The sequence below is a fragment of the Uloborus diversus genome, chromosome 3 (assembly GCF_026930045.1).
Source record: "Uloborus diversus isolate 005 chromosome 3, Udiv.v.3.1, whole genome shotgun sequence".
Taxonomy (NCBI): Eukaryota; Metazoa; Arthropoda; class Arachnida; order Araneae; family Uloboridae; genus Uloborus; species Uloborus diversus.
In genome coordinates this window covers 151,691,740-151,708,219 of record NC_072733.1, presented here as the reverse complement: position 1 = coordinate 151,708,219, position 16,480 = coordinate 151,691,740, and the positions used below count along the sequence as shown (strand labels likewise).

At 28.8% G+C, this 16,480-nt stretch overlaps 1 protein-coding gene across 6 annotated transcripts in view; it reads left to right on the top strand.

Moving 5' to 3' along the window:
* LOC129219189 (transforming acidic coiled-coil-containing protein 3-like) overlaps positions 1-16,074 on the top strand; it is a 78,392-nt gene extending 62,318 nt beyond the window's left edge. For all 6 annotated transcript variants that reach the window (XM_054853513.1, XM_054853515.1, XM_054853514.1 and 3 more), the window contains exons 12-14: positions 5,826-5,932; positions 11,034-11,154; positions 14,410-16,074. In XM_054853513.1, the coding sequence (XP_054709488.1) occupies positions 5,826-5,932; positions 11,034-11,154; positions 14,410-14,475 (294 nt within the window). In that variant the 3' untranslated portion in view covers positions 14,476-16,074. The remainder of the gene's footprint in view (positions 1-5,825; positions 5,933-11,033; positions 11,155-14,409) is intronic.
* The last annotated feature ends 406 nt before the right edge of the window (positions 16,075-16,480 follow it).

Genomic DNA, 16,480 nt, shown 5'->3' with positions numbered 1-16,480 from the left:
CTCAATAAATAGCTAAGACAATTTTCATGTTGCTTTTTTTATAAAATTTGTAAAATTGCAGCATTATTTTTGGGGAAATTCTTTTGACAATTTTAAGTTGACACTTCTTTGAGCGACCACCTTTCTTAACGACTGCTTTTTCATGCAACGAAGGGTGGTCGCTCTAGAGAAGTCTCACTGAATCAAGTTTATTTCATTATTGGATGAGGGAATTGCAATTTGTTCTATTATGAAAAACTAATGACTCGTTGATTGCAAACTAGCATTGATATAGTTTTTACAAGTTCAATTTGATGTGCAAGGAATCAAGAGGAAAAAAAAGGAACTTAAACCATTCACTTGGTTGAAAAAATGTGAAATTAAATTTAGAGCTTTATGCCAATAAAATAGAATGAGAGCTAAGCCACTAAGAAGGAGAAAGGATAACCGAGCTTATAATTTATTATTATCATTAGTAATGCACTAAATACAGATATGTTCTATCACGAAAAATAATCAACTGGCTAGATTTTTCAATCCTTTACAACATTTTACTTTAACAATGAACTCAAATCGCTTGTAATTAAAATCCAGATATTTTGCCCTTAAAGGTATGAAAGGTGGACGTTTTTAAGTAATACAGCTAAGATTTCACACTGGCTTTTTATTTCAGAATTATAGCAGAGTGCTTTAAGTCCACAAAAATATCAACATCAGCACTTAAATATCTGTCTATATACTACATATCACTGCCCTAGTCATATCTTGAAGAAAATGCATAAACAATATGCTTTGTAAAATGAGAAATGTATATGGGAAAATGAGATTACACAGTGAGAAAACTAAAATTCATATATCTGTATGAAACTAAATAAAGCATGAAGCTATATATTGTGGCCTCAGAGCAACAGTAGGATATCTCACTGTTATTCCTGTGATTAGAAATCTTACTGTTGCTCTGAGGAGCAATGATATTGATACAGAAATTTCAAAATCTAACTTTTTTAAGATGTCTTGAACTAGATCAGTTACAAATGAATGTGTAGGAGTAAAGGATTTGCATTTTGAAACAAAACAATACAATAGAAAATCCTAAATTTTAATGATTTTTCTAATTGTTTTTGTTTGGTTTTTGAATGTTATTTCTGAAAAAGTAGAAAAAAAAATTATATTTTTGTATCAAAGAGCTATGAAAATTGGCAGAATCTATAATGGAATCTATATAGTTCTGCCAAAATACATAAAATACCAACTATTTTAAATATTCAAAACCACCACAAACTACTGAAACCTCATTCATTTAGAGCAGCATCTTCTAGGTCATAAATGTGTTTAGGTAGAGAGAAAATAAATATACACTTGTATTTTATTGATGCTTCCGGGATGTATGGGGAAAGGGAGTTGATGATAACATTTAAGGCTTAAAAATAATCAGCTTAGCCCCTTATCTGCTGAGGGCAAATATATTCGCCTTGCTCAGCCAATGTGTAAACTGTCCCAGGTGTATAAGTACGCCCTTCTAAAATACTCTCATTTGCATTAAGCTGCTGCCAGAAAAATTATTCCCAAAAATTTGGAATACTTTATTTTGTATTTTAATTTTTTTCTCTTATTTATTTTGTGAAAGTAAAGTTTTCAGACTGCAAAACTTGCACTTATTTCCCCATAATGCATCGATAACAAAGCTTGCCTTTGTAAAAAAAAAAAAAAGCAGTGCCACTGGAGAATGAACCTTGCATGCTTTCCTTGGCAAGGGTTAAAAAAAGCTTGCACGCATATGTTTCTGTTAACGATTTTAATGGGATTTATTTTTTCTTCATTTTATGTGTGACATTTATTTTTTGAGTGACCTTGGAAGTCATCTCAACCTATAGCTCACAGCCATATGTCTTAGTAGTTTCCTTTTACCCTTTTCCATAACATCAATATCAGAGACAATTTTTTAAAAACATTGAATTTTGTTTTATTGTAATACGCAATATTTTCTGTTTAATAAGAATAAGAGTTCTGAACCTATGCACCACTTTAGATTTGATTGGCCCAGAGCTTTAATCTGTCTCCCAACATTTAATCTCATTTTCTGTACTAAATTTCTTGACTTATATATGAGTAATACGGTAACTGTTCTGTATATTGCTGATTAACAACACTGATTAAGTTGTGATAATTTTTGTATCTGACTAACTGGAAGTACACTTTAGAACTTCTTTTTGGAAAGAGAAGATATATTGATTAAAGGTTTTCGTGTAGAATAATGGTTCTTTAAGAATATTCATGCAAAGAATGACAAATTAAGTGGGAAAACACTACAGTAGCTGCTTAATGTGATCATGGTTAATGTCATCTTTTACTGAATGTTATCAGAATCACAAAGTCTTGTAGCGCTTGTATATTAACATATGTTTAAAACAGTTGGATATTGTAATCAGTGTCTTCGTTTATGTCCCTCTGTTTGTTGCTCAATCGACAAAAATACAAAGGCAAACCCTAACAAGTATCTTCCAGGAAAACAAGTTCCCTTCTTGTCAGTAAAGCAAAATAATATTTCTCTCTGTCCAATAACACTAAAAACTTCATTCTAAACAGTCAAACATTTTAGCCATGAAGAAAAAGAACAATGATTTAACACTTAATAATTTAAATCACATTGGTAATTTAACCATGATGAGTCAAAGCAGCATAACTAAAATTTTCTCAGCCATTACTTTGTAAGTTATAAAAATAAAAAAATAAAAAATAAATTTAAAAAAAAAGTGACTAGATTGAAAATAAAGTGAAGCTAAATGAAAATTTAAACAAGTGGAACCGTGCTAGAAAAGATGGTGAAGTTGAATCTGCTTTGAAACTGGTTTACGAATGTCAGAGAAAGGATGCGCAAATAAACAGTCCGTTACTGCTGAAAAAACTTTACTTTAAAAACTTTTTTCTTGCTTTTAAAATGGATAAAAAATACTTTGTAGCATCGGACGGATGGTTTAATTGATGGGAAAAAAAAAGCTATTTTATTCTGCTAATTTATAATTTTAAACTGTGTTTAATTGACTCAATGTAATTTTAAGTTGCAGTTGTAAAAATCAATGCTTCTTAATTGAAAAAATCATCACTTTGTGCATCCTGGATTCTTTTTGGCTATTATTATCAATCGGTTATTGTTATCAAATTATATTTATCCCAAAGTGATTACATTATGTGGCGCTTACTGTTTATAATAATCATTTGTGTTTTGTTAGATCACCTTTTAAAGTTTTTTTTTTTTGTTTTGTTTCTTTCTTTTAATATAACATTAATTAATTGGAATTTCATGTCATAAGTAGTGTTACCTGGTTTAATTTTTTTAACAAAAAATGCAAACTTCCGCGAGAAAACTGTTCATTGCAAAATTTTCAGTTTGGGTGAAAGTTGGCTTATGAAGCAAGATCTGTGCAATCTTTTTTTCCTTGAAAATTAAAATAGAATTGGAAACATATATATATATATATATCGACTTTAAAAAGATCAGGAATTTCCCTTGATTGCACACTTCTTGATCACTTCTAGATTAATTAAGGATCACATTTTTTTTTTCTGAGATAATGCATTTTAAAACTAGTTATACCATGGAGGTATGATAGCAGGAGGAAACTCAAGGTATGTACTTTAACTGTCATGATTGAAGTAACTGTGGGGGAGCAGCAACCATATCGGATATACCAAAAAAGGAAATAAGACTTGCATAGTGCGGGTGAAAATTTCACATGTTTTACTTTTTTCGCTTAAATTGATGAGTACAGTAGCATGAAATAATGTAGCAGTTTATTGTAACAGAGTATTAAAATTTAATTTACCTATAAATTGAGTAGCTGATGTGAGTCAATAATATACACTATTATGACCTAACATAAATGTTCATGCAAAAATCCAAAATTTTCTTTTCAATCGTTAAATTCAATTGTTCAATTAAAATGCAATTTCCCAAAAATGTAATGCACGTAAAATATTCATATCTAATTCTTTTCTACAAAAAATAGCATTTCATTCTACAGCTAGTTATATTTTTGTTTAAGTATTGTTTGCTGTGAAAATTATCTTCATACTCAGTATATGAATCTATAGTATAAAGTATTATTGTTGAATATAAATGATTGCATAAAAATTCAAATTCTTATTTTTATTCATGGTGTTTTTTAAATTTTTTACACTATAAAGTTTATAAAATATTTATGTCTGATTCAGCAAAAGAATTGAGTGTATGTTTTTTTCTCCTTCCTATTTTTTTTTATTATTAAGTATCCTCAGCTTTCAAAACTAACTTAACGCTCATTTAATGAGAGAAAATAATATTTTTACAGTTTTCACAGTTCTGAAATGTCTGAACTAAATGTCTGAAATTTAGAAGGTATTTTTTGGTAGGCAAATTCTTTTACATTTGTATTAACAAATTAAAGCGACATAAAAGTAACAAAATTGTTTAACTTGCAATGTAACTGCAAAAGGAGAAAAAAAGAAAAAAGAAGTTTTACAAAACATATACAAGAAAATACATTTAAGTAGAAGCCTTGTTTAAAAAAAATGGTTACATTTTTTTTTTTTTGAAGCAAAATGTTTGCAAAGAAGATGCACATTAAAGCAGGAATATTTTTCAAAGATAAAATGAGTTAATTTCAAAAACGTTCTTTTCATTTTATAAGTTGTATTATTACATTTAGTTACACATTATGTATAAACACTGAAAAACAAATCGCCTACTAAAGCTTCTTTGTTCATAGGAGATGATTGAAATAGTAATCCATAAAATATTTCGAATTTCGTATCTTTTAGATTTTGTTTTATTTTTAAATCATTAATCAAAAAGCATAAGAAATAAATTGCTGAACCAAAACAAAGCAAATTCCACTTAGCAACTTATTCCTTTCATTATAGTGTGTTATTACTCCAGAAATCAATAAAGCAAAAAACAATCTAGTTGAGTAATATTTACAATTAATCTCAAAATTGGGACAGTCACTGTTTAAATGTAGGTATTTTTACTCAAATCAGTTAATAATGTATGCATTCATCATGACATTTGATTCACAATAACTACAAACCAAAATTTGGTTTTCATGTCTACTTACCTTTCTAATGTTAATCCTAAAATCTTTTTTGAATGTTTATTAGTACAGTTGAAGGCTACACAAGATGCCATCCAGTTGAAACCCCTTCAAGATTTGATAAAAATGAAATGATAACTTTCTTATCTCATTACCGTTAAAAATTCTTGGTACACCTAAGATGGTGGTGTGGTTATGGTGATCGCTTTGAAAAAGTCTCCCTGTGTTCCATCCTGGAACTCCTACATCCATGGGTTATATGACAGTAACCTATAAATAAATACATTAGTTGACATAAATAAACCCACTATTCTCAGTTAAGCAGTTTTGAACCTTCTTCATTAACCTTTTTTTTCCATATTTCTTTGTGTTCTTAGTATTTTACAGTGTTTGTCGTTAAAAAAAATTAACAGCCCTGTGAAAGAACTATGTATTCTTATGTTTTTCTGATTATATTTACAACAAGAATTGAACATGGTCAATATTTATCCCAGTTATTAATCAACAATTATCCTATCTTTTAATGGGGTGAAAGTTAGTTAAAATTAGTTAAAAAGAAAGCCTTCCTCAATCCTAAAAAAAAAAATCAAGAGAATATGAGTAAGTGAATATTTTCATATAGAAGTGTTATATTTGAGTCTTTATAATTCAGAGCTCTGAACGTTCCTTGTGAGTTTTTCTATCTATTTCAAGCTAGTATATGTGGGGAGATGCGCTCAATAAATTTTTATATGCAAATAGGTTGCCTATTAATCATTCTGTATTTCTATTTTATAGAATGAAGAACGAATAAAGCAACAGGTAGTTGAACTTCAAGTCAAATTAAAACAACAAGAGCAAATGTATGAAATGCTGAGATCTCGAATTCAAGATAAGTTGGAGAGGTACATGTGTGCATTACTTGCTTTGTGTAAAAATAATTGTTGGCTAAAAGTTTTATTCCAAACATGAAAGAAAGCATATTTCTTTTTTTTTAATCTCTTAACTAATAAAATCAAATATGTACATCCTCGTTCAAGCTACATGGGGTTATTTGTCCTGTTGCTTAATATTATGAGATACAAGTATTGCTATCATTTGAAAGTGATAAAAAATTTATGTTTTTGATAGAAAAAAAATAAAATTTAGCATTTTCTCAAAATAATTAAAGATCTTAAATGATTAGGTAAAATATTATGTTGATATGAAAAAAAAGGAAATATTGGACTCTGTTTGTTTATATTAGCACAGTGTAAAAAAGACTGAAGCAATTAAAAACAAAATAACATTGAGAGATACTTTGAGGTAAACAGGTTTTTTAGAGGGTGAACATTTATTTCTATGGTTGGTTGATAGACTCCTTAACACACCTTAGTTACAAAAGCAGATTCCAAGAAGCTTACAGCTCTTAAATAACAAAATACTCCTTAACACTTCTATACATTGTTTTGATGGAACTTCAGAAAGAAACAAAGTTCATCATAATTTTGAGATTCAAATGAAAATTAAAAAGTGGAGATTCAGTTTTTAAAAACGCTAGCAATCTTCTTTCTTTGCTAGCATTTTTTCATTGACCTCTTAAAATATAAGTTTAGAAGAACTTTAATGATGTTCTGAGTTGGAATTTGGGGGTGCTCCATGAAATTTTTGTGTGATAGAATACTTATAAATATAACTGTAGGTTATCTTTTGGTAACATTAGGAAAAAAGATGGAATTCAGGGACTCTCCCATGCCAGTTCTTAGGAATTGAAGATCCAAGAAAGCAATTTTATATGATTTTCGGTAGTGTTGTCTGGAGAGGGCTTTACAGCTTTGTTCAGAAATTAATCCAGATGGTAAAAATAGATTGAAAATGATGATATCAAGTGCATTATTTCTTATATTTTAGATACTTGATTTTTTGGAAGCTAATTTTTTAAACTATGGATGTTTTATTCCATAAGTTTAATAAACTTGTTAGAAAAATTTGTTGCTGAGTATTTTAAAATTTTTCAATATTTTAGCATTTTGAGTTCTTGAATTTCTTTTCAAAGGCAGATTCAGTGTTGCAAATTCTGGAAATTCTTAATGCTTTTGAAATAATAATGCAATCAACACATTTTTTACTGAGGGAAAAGCTCCCATTTTTCAAACTATTAACTGTGAAGTCTTCTTTTGTCATAAAGTGTAGAAAACAGTTGGAATTTAAAAGGATATTGATATCAAAGAAATTGGCAACCAGTAAACTAGAATTCATGAGTTTTAAATTTAGAGCACTGTAAAATCAATTTGCTAATAGAGTTTATGTATATGTTGTAAAATATGATGAAGTTGGTGGTATTTCATACATTTGATGATAGTGGTGCCAAAAATCAACATTAGAATTTAAAACAATCATTCCCTTGAGCGTGAAGAGCAATTAAAAAAGGCGACTTTTGTGAACAATGTCATGTGACTGAAAACGCACAGCTATGGGCCACGTCATAAAACACGATTCTTCCTCTGCTCCACTACTGCTTATGAGACAGTCAAGGCGTTTCCCAACACATTGATTTTGGGTATTGTTATAATCAGGGTCTGGGGAAAGTGGATAACATTTTATTTTTTTTACATTTTTTGGCGTTTTTCCCGTTTCAGTGAATATTTCAAAGATGTTTTCATCACTTATAGCTTTTTCTTTAATTTTCCATGCAATTTGACCTATCTATATGAGCCAAAAGTTTTCATCTCTGATTTTTGTGACTAGTACATTCTTGAAGAAGCTGTATCTTCTTATCTATGGGAGTTGTCCGTCCTCATTGTTCACTTTGGAAAGGAAAAAAAAGGAACGAACATAAAGAGGTTTATATACTCCGACTACATTTCAGATTCTGGGTACAATCATTTTCTTAGAAGTAGATTTCTGAAGACTGTGTCCTTCCCAATACTGAAAAGCAAAAGTGTTAATATTTTTTGCAAAAGGCAGCATTAAATATCTGTGCCCTGATTCTTAGTAAAACAAACCCATGTGTAAGTCATTAAAATCTTTTAACTATTTAAAATGGGATTCTGACCTCATTTCTTAAGTGAAGTTTTAAAATTTATAACAGCATTTTTTTAAATATAACTTTTTTGGGGGGGGGGAGTCATTTGGGGGTCATTCTTTATTTTAGTTTAGTCGAGTTTTATTTTAGAGCATTTTTAAAGTTTTATTACGTTATCAACTTCTGGGCCTTGGTTATAATCAATGATTTATGCTTTGTTTTAATTTCCGTTTTTTTAAACTGATAAAACTACTTTGCATGTAAAATGACGGATTCTGTGTATCTGTGTGTGGCACTCTAGCACCTAAGCAGATGAACTGACTTTAAAATTAAAAAAAAAAAATTGTTCTAAAGGTGAGTTGATCAAGTGTTCTTAGCTAGGTTACACCTTCCGATGACATTAATTAACAAAGATATTAATTATAAACCACTAAAAGGTTTTTTGCTATTTTTGCAGTGAAAACATATTTAAAAATTTAGTACCAAATTAAAAAGTAATATTTTCTGAGTCTGATAGCATATGTTGGGAACTTCCATGTTATATAGAATTCAAATTGTAACGTTTGTTTAAAGCACTAGTATTTAAATACATTAAGCCTTGATTCACCAGATCGGTAACCAAATTCATTTTTGGCTGACAAGAAAAGAAAGTACAATGATTTAAAATGTTTGTCTGTCGCCAGTTTATATTTGTTAACAAATAAAATACTTGTAATTGATTTTTAATAGAAAAGCCTTCTAAAAAGATCTTCATATTTCCCTCTTGATTGTACATTTGTGATTCAGTAGGGTTTTTTTTTTTTTTTTTTTGATTTTTAATTTTAGTGATTATATTCAACAATATTAAAATGCTTATTATTATTTTTTTTAACAATATAATCAAATTTCAACTTACATATTCAGGCAACATCAAAATTTAAAAATGGATAGCTAAAAAATCGCTTTTAAAGGGTTCGTCTGAACAATAAAAACAAATATATTTTTTTTTAAACATCAAACTGTTTTATTGCTACAGTTTCTATTTATCGTTTGTCAAATTTAGCTTAGGTTTTATTATCAGTTCTAGCTAATAATTTTGAGTTAGAATGGCCAAAAAATCAATTATGGTCACATGTGCCCATAACTAAAATATGCACTTTTACTAGACGAGTTCTGGGCTCATCAGTTTAAAAGTATCTTAATTAATAGCAAAAATATACTTCTATGATAGAAAAAGCTAAGTAATGAGTACATACCAATATTTATGCAATCTACTTAAAAAACAGCAATGTCAGGTCCTTGAGAAACCCTTCAAAATCGTAAATGTAAAGAAAATTCACTATTAGTGACTGAGAAACATTACCTTTGGAAAAGGTGTGGTTTTGTGTTTTTTCCTGAAAGATTCTTTTTTGAGAATCCGCTAAAGGTGTTCCTGAAATATCAGTTACAAACTTGATAATGACAATACAAGACAAACCTGCCCATTACTGGTCATTTACCCTATATACTGAAAATCTAAAACTTTCACTTCAAAATTTACACAATATTTTTTTTAAATTCATTAAAAAAATATTTTGTTGCTGCAACAGGTCTAAACTGAAATCTGTGTTTCATCTATCAACATGTACACCATACCTTAAAGCAAAGCTAAGCAATTTTTAAGTACTTAAGTTAGTTCACTTAAAACATTTTCATGTATAACTTAAAATAAGGTGATAAAAAGGGGTAGGATGTGAATTCTTAAAATATGCCAAAAAAAAAAAAAAAAAAAACCCTACAAATTTTTGATGAATAGGATTTATGCAGCTTTTTTTTCATAATTTTTCATTGTTTTTATTATTATTATTTTTAGATTATTTAATATCTGATTACAAACTAAAAAAATCTTATTTATAAATAGAAGTTTAAATTTATGTCTAACATTTTGCAAAGTAATAGTTGCAAGTGAAACATAATTTGAATAAAACAAAATATAAATATATTTCTGATGTAGTAAGCAGATTAAACTTTAGTCACAATCCTAAAGAACATCAGAATAGCGTTGCATTTTGAAACTACATCATGATATCCTTGAATTGTAAAAAACCAAAATTATCCAAAAACCAAATTCTTCTTGTCTCACAAAAAACTTGATTCAATATCAATATGTCATTGAATATGATTCATTTACAAAAGTATTTTCTTCGTTCATTCCCCCCCCCCCCCCCCACACACACACTCAAAAGAAAAAGTCTAAATTTTGCCTCAAAGCCCTTTTTACCAGCTAAATGCCTTTAAAATGAGCACTCTTTCATAACTATAAAAATTCCTATTAAAGGGGGGGGGGGAACAATGCATAAAGTATTATGACTTGTGAAGCCCTTATAATACAAATTCAACCTATGCCTAAAAACTTGTGTTTGGAATTTGTTGGTTCCATATTCTCAGGCTTCCATTTCAATGTAAAGCGCTAGCAGAATGTACGCTGGGAGAAAAGTGTTTATTGACGTCACAAGCTCTTTCCACCAGATAGTTTTGTTTTTGCAAAGGAGCCTGATTGCTTTTAAAACTTGTTTTAATTATATTAAATTAGTTTAACTCAGGTGTTATTGGTATATTTTGACATAGTTTTGCATGATCTTTCGATTACAAGTGAGTTTGAAAATCATGCATGTTCCCTATAGTATAAAAAGCAGAACAGTTACTACAGAGTAAATCATCAATATGCCTACAACATAGAGGTAGATGGCCAGAATTTTCAGTGCAAAATTTCCTTTCAAAATAAATTAGAGTGAACTTGAAGTTAGCTTTCATTACAATGCCATTAATTTGTAAAAAACATAAGTTGTCTGTCACGAAAAAGTTGTTAAAATTTCAGAAATTCAAAAGAGTGGAAAAAGTTTTCACCAAGGTTGAGGGAAAAATCAACCAAATAAAACTACTTTTGATAAATGGAGTGTTTAAACTGCATTATTTATCTGCATTTGCTAATCTATATTTACAATGTCATATTTAAAAAAAAAAAAAAAATCTTTATTTGTTAGTGCTAATGCTGAAATTGAAAGTGCTAGAAAATCTGGAGATGCTGAAGTCACTGTACTTAGAGCTCAGCTGAAAAAAGCAGAGATGAAGATATCCAGTTTGGAAAAGGATATTGAGCAAAAGGTATATTTGAAATAAATAAATGTCTGTATTTTTTTATCAAAGAGTTAAAAAATCCATAATTTGTAATCTAGTGGTTTATGACAACTGACAACTGATTATGTATCTCCATTCAGTTTTCTAAGCATAAACCTGGATTGTATTTTTTTTTTGGTGAAAATATTTATAAAGGTTACAACAGTGGTTCAATCAATAGTTTTTGATTAGTAAGCTTTCTGTTACGGAGTTTAAAATATTTATTAGAAGGATTAATGCTTTATTTAGTAATATTTTATAAAAATTAAAATACTTGAACCTTTTGAACATTGCTCTGTATTCTAAATGCAAAAAAATGAGTTACTTCAGAAAAAACATTCCTTAAAACAATGGTAGAATTTTATTTAAAAATCTAATATTTTGGTCTAATAATTCTTAATTCTTTCTAACATACGCGTGTTGCATAAAGCTTTTTTACTGTGTTTTTAACTGAATTAGGGTTTAAAGTTTTCATGCTGCAGTTTTGTGCTCATTCAAAGTACTAGATGATAATTGATACTGTTTGTCTGATTCAAATGAGTTTCATATGGTAACTACTTTAAATAAAAATCAAAGGAAGAATCAATACATATGTTATATGTAGATTTATTTAAAACTGAAAACTTCATGGAATCACAGATAACTATAGCAAAAAAAATCTCCCTAGGGGAAAAAGGCACCCTTGATAATACCATGCATAATAGTTTTTTGAAAGTAAATTACTTTACTTAACCCCTTAACAGTGACAAGAATTTCAAAAAAATGGTCAAAAACAGGGGAATTTTTTTGACTTATATTTTGATTCTTATATCATTATAAAAGTTAGAAAATGATTTTTCGTAACAAATTTTAAAAAATAAATTCAATAAGTACTATTGTTATAATTAGAACATACACATAAAAAAAAATGGATTACACACACATCTTATTCGAATAGAGCAAACTAAACAACATTTTGATGCTCAATATGAAATATAACTAGTGCAATATAATATACAAACAATAATAAGATGTTAATACGTAAATTTTTACAAATCTTTTTCAGTATTGTAAGTTCCAAAATACGGTACTGCGCACAAACCTATGTCGCACTCTTTGCAATAAACTCGTGTCTCCCGTCTTATCTTTTTTCCTTTCTCATTGGTTTTACGACAGCATATAAAACACTGTCTGGTTGGAGCAGATTTGTTCCTCGATGGTGGAATGTGTTCTGGGAATTGTCAACATGTAAGGCGTAGCGAGTTCAGACTATGACGCCCTGGTCCTGGAAGCTGAACTTTCAACTTATTTTGTTCAACAATTTGTTCAACAATTGCTATTCTGTAGTTCATATTATTTTTCGCACCTTCTGCCGAACTATACAAAATGAACACTAGAAATATCAGTATCCGATTCCAAGAAGCCTAAACTGTACTCCTCACCGGTTCCTTATCGGACATTGCGAAAAAAGAAAATTATTTGCAAATAAACTCACTAAAATCGAAAAAAACTAAATGAGAAAAGCGAAAAAAAAAAACGAACAAAAATTAAACGAGAAAGTGAAACTGTCCAAGTGTGTTTTTGATTGTCTGAGCAGCCGACACACTCCCACCTTTCGCTCCTTCCTTCCCACCTCCCAATCTCTCATGATCGGTAAAAAACTACTACAACTAATGCCATCTATTAGGAAAATAGTGAACTAAGTATTCTCAAGCCAAAAATAAATCCACTCGTGATTCACAAAAAAGAAACTCGAATTTTTCTCCTGCCCAAACTCAGTTCGGGCATCACAAAAAATGCACTAAGTTGTTGCCCGAGCTGGACTCTGGTGACACTGGCAAGGGATTAAAATGCTTTTAATACTTAGTTTTAATTTCAGTTCTCTATTTGTGATAGTTAATGTTCACAAAAACATCTTTGACCTTCAAGATACATTTTTCTTTCGATAAAAGAGCAAAATTTACCCTTAACAGATTACACGTCTGCTTGAGAAGAGTCATAAACATCTTTGTTTATAAGTACAAAGCTCTTTTTCTAAATCTTTCCCACCCTGGAACATAAGAGGAAGAGTGGCTGGAAAAGGTACAGTTGATCAAAGAAAAGTTATTGACCGAGTCTTACATTTTTCATCAGCATTAAATAACAGTAATTCATAAATTATGCCACTGATCCTAAATGAGAACAAATAACTTTGATAGATTTCAGAAAATATATTTTTGTTTTAAATTTTTATGCATCATGTTTGTTTATCAAAAATGATTTTTTTTATTATTGCTTTGAAATTTCATAAGCATTAAGCTTTTCAGAAATGTTTTATGTTTCTTTTTTTTTCCCATCAAATCTTTGTAAAAATCGACAAAAATTGACATTCTGGTGAATTTTTGAAAGTGATTGTAAAGGATGAATAGCTTAACTTTAAAAAATTCTAGTCTACTTTTAATACTAATTATAATTTTTTAAAATCCTCATGAGTGAATAAATTGCCACACACCTCAATTTCTTTTAGAGAGTTTAATGCCACCAATGTTGCCTTTTCTGAACTAGCCATCATCCAAAATTTAAAGATACTTTACTTCACCAAAAATATTAAATCGCAGCATTTAGTTGATAATTCAACACAATTGCAACAGATCAAGAAATTGTCCAAAAAATTTAAAATCGCTATGAGCACTTAGCTCTACCAATGACAACTTTTTTGCACTATCCATCATCGAAATTAGAAGAAAAAAAATTTCTCAACCTGTTCTACTCTGCATGTGTAGACAATATTAATTATATCTAGTATGCAAGTTAATTACATTTGGAATTGACTTATGTGGTTTAAAAATGCTAAATATCTCTTTTTTTTTCTTCTTTTTTTTTCAAATGAATATGCTATTTTGTGCAACTTGTCAACCCTATAATTTACTGTACAAGGTTCTATAGTGAGGGTTGAAGTAAGTTAAAGTTCATTTACAATACTACTTAATTTTTATTGGTTGAATTTTTCTTTTTTTACAGGCACTAGTTTTATTTTTATTTATTTTTTACTGATATAATTTTTGTAAAAATTTTATCATTAGTTTTTAAAATGGGAAAATCTATTAAAGTTCGACTTTAGCCTCAATGTTATTTAGATTGATGGAAATCTAGATTTTACTAATACACATTTGGATAACTTTTCATTTTATTTTTTCATCTTATTGTTTATATTTTCAAAATGTGGAACATTATTTGTTGAATGAAAAATTTCATTATTGTTCATTTGTTATCATTCTATTTCAGAACAAAGAAAATATTGAGCTCTCAAGCATATGTGATGATCTCATAGCTAAAGTTGGGAAATCATAATATGCCTCAAAAACATTTTTCCATGATGAGTCTGATAACACACTATTTGCTCTTAAAAACTGAAAGAGAGAAAGAATACTCCTTAAATGTTATCAGTCTTCTCAACTTGTTGAGCAGTATCAGTCTGCATACTTGTATCTACTGTTTTGTTAGTTATAATTCAGATTCAGATTGACCAGGTGCTTTTCATATAAAGCATCCTTATGTAAAATATGAGACCTTTGTTGACAATTCTCTGCTGCCTTTTTTTCTCTTGACTTTTTTTTAAGTTATGTTTTTAGCATATATTTTAACAGCAAGCTGAGTAATAAATTTCTTCAGAAGTTTTGCTTGATCAAACTGTGATTGTAAGTTATTATTCATGTATGTTTATCTGTAATATAAAAAGTATTACTGTAAAATAAACTACAAATAGCTAACCACGTGACAAAATAACTATGTGTAACATTTTTGTTCTAGAATGTTTCACTTTGTCTTTTTGTCTGTAGAATAAGGCACATAAATAGAATGTAAATTTTTACTTAAAACACATGAATTTTGCCTTTGCACTTGAGCTGACACCTGGAAAATGCTTTCTCTCTTATGCTATGTTTTTTTTTAAACATAAGTGACGAAAGCTTTATTAACCCCTTCAGCACCAGGGACATACATATTGTACATTACATAATTGCAATACATTTATTATTTTGCTGCAAATTTATCTTCAAATTTATTGTTTGTGATATTATTTCATTATTATTTTCTTCTACTCGGACATGTTTATTTTTCATGCTTTATTCCCACAGAAGTTAAATATTTTCTTTTAAACTTTTTAAAACTTCACACATCTGGTATTATGATCAATGTTGCTAAAATCTGATATAGCGCTGAAGAGGTTAATGTTATCCCATAAAGTACTTAAAATTTTGTAAGTGAAAAAAGTTTAGTACAACCTTATAATGTCAGCCATGCGTGCTTTCTATCATAACGTTTGACTTTTTTCATACTATATATATTTTTTTAAGTTTTATGTTTATATTTTATATTTGATGCAATTTTTATTAAAGCTTTGTAAAAAAATAATTCTATTGCGATAACTGAAATGATTTTGTGTCATATGTTATTTATGTAATCAATTCTAGCAGTATTGACTTGTGCTTGTTTGTTTTTACTCATGACAACAGTGCTTTCAAGTTTCCATTTTAATTTATTGACACACATTGTTTTCCTTTTTTATAACATTTTAATGTATTATTTTTTTTAATCTAAAAACATTACTCTTGCATTGTTAATTTTTATTAATTTATTTAATTTGCTTGTACTTATTATATTGTAAAATTGAGAAGATGATTTCAAAAAATGTAAAATGTATGAATTTTTGATAGATGTTTTATATTATGTTACTGTTCAATTGTGGCATAAATTTTTTATGTTGAGGTTTTGTTGAATTAGTTTCATTTTACACTTCCATGTACATAATTTGATGCTAAAGTTCACTACAAAATTAATAAATTAATTTTATAAATATATTTTACATGTGTATTGTCAATTAAAGTTCTTAATGTGTATTTGACTAACTTAAATCTATAAAATAAAAAAAATAATAATTTTTTTCGAAAACTGTCGAATATTTTTTGTAAATTCAGTTTATGTAAGCATTTCATTTTACACCATTAGTTACTCTCAGCTGGATGAAAGTCTTGTTTATACTTGTTTTCTTTCCAAGCACTGCAATCTAATGTTGTTGGTTTCCAATCAACTCCTATGAATTTCTTAGTTAGCCAGACTGCAATGGTTAGGGGCACTTCCTTGGATGTTTATAGCTGCATGTAGCAATACATGTTAATACTAAGGCCTCATGGTAATAATTAATCAAGTTGAACATGTGAGAGCAGAGCTGCCCTTACACCGAGTACAGCGAAAGAGTCCAATGGGTCCCGGCTCTAAAAAAAATATATTTTCCCCACAAAAATAAATAAGAAAATAAAGGAAATAAACAATTCAAATGAACTCAACTGATATTAAT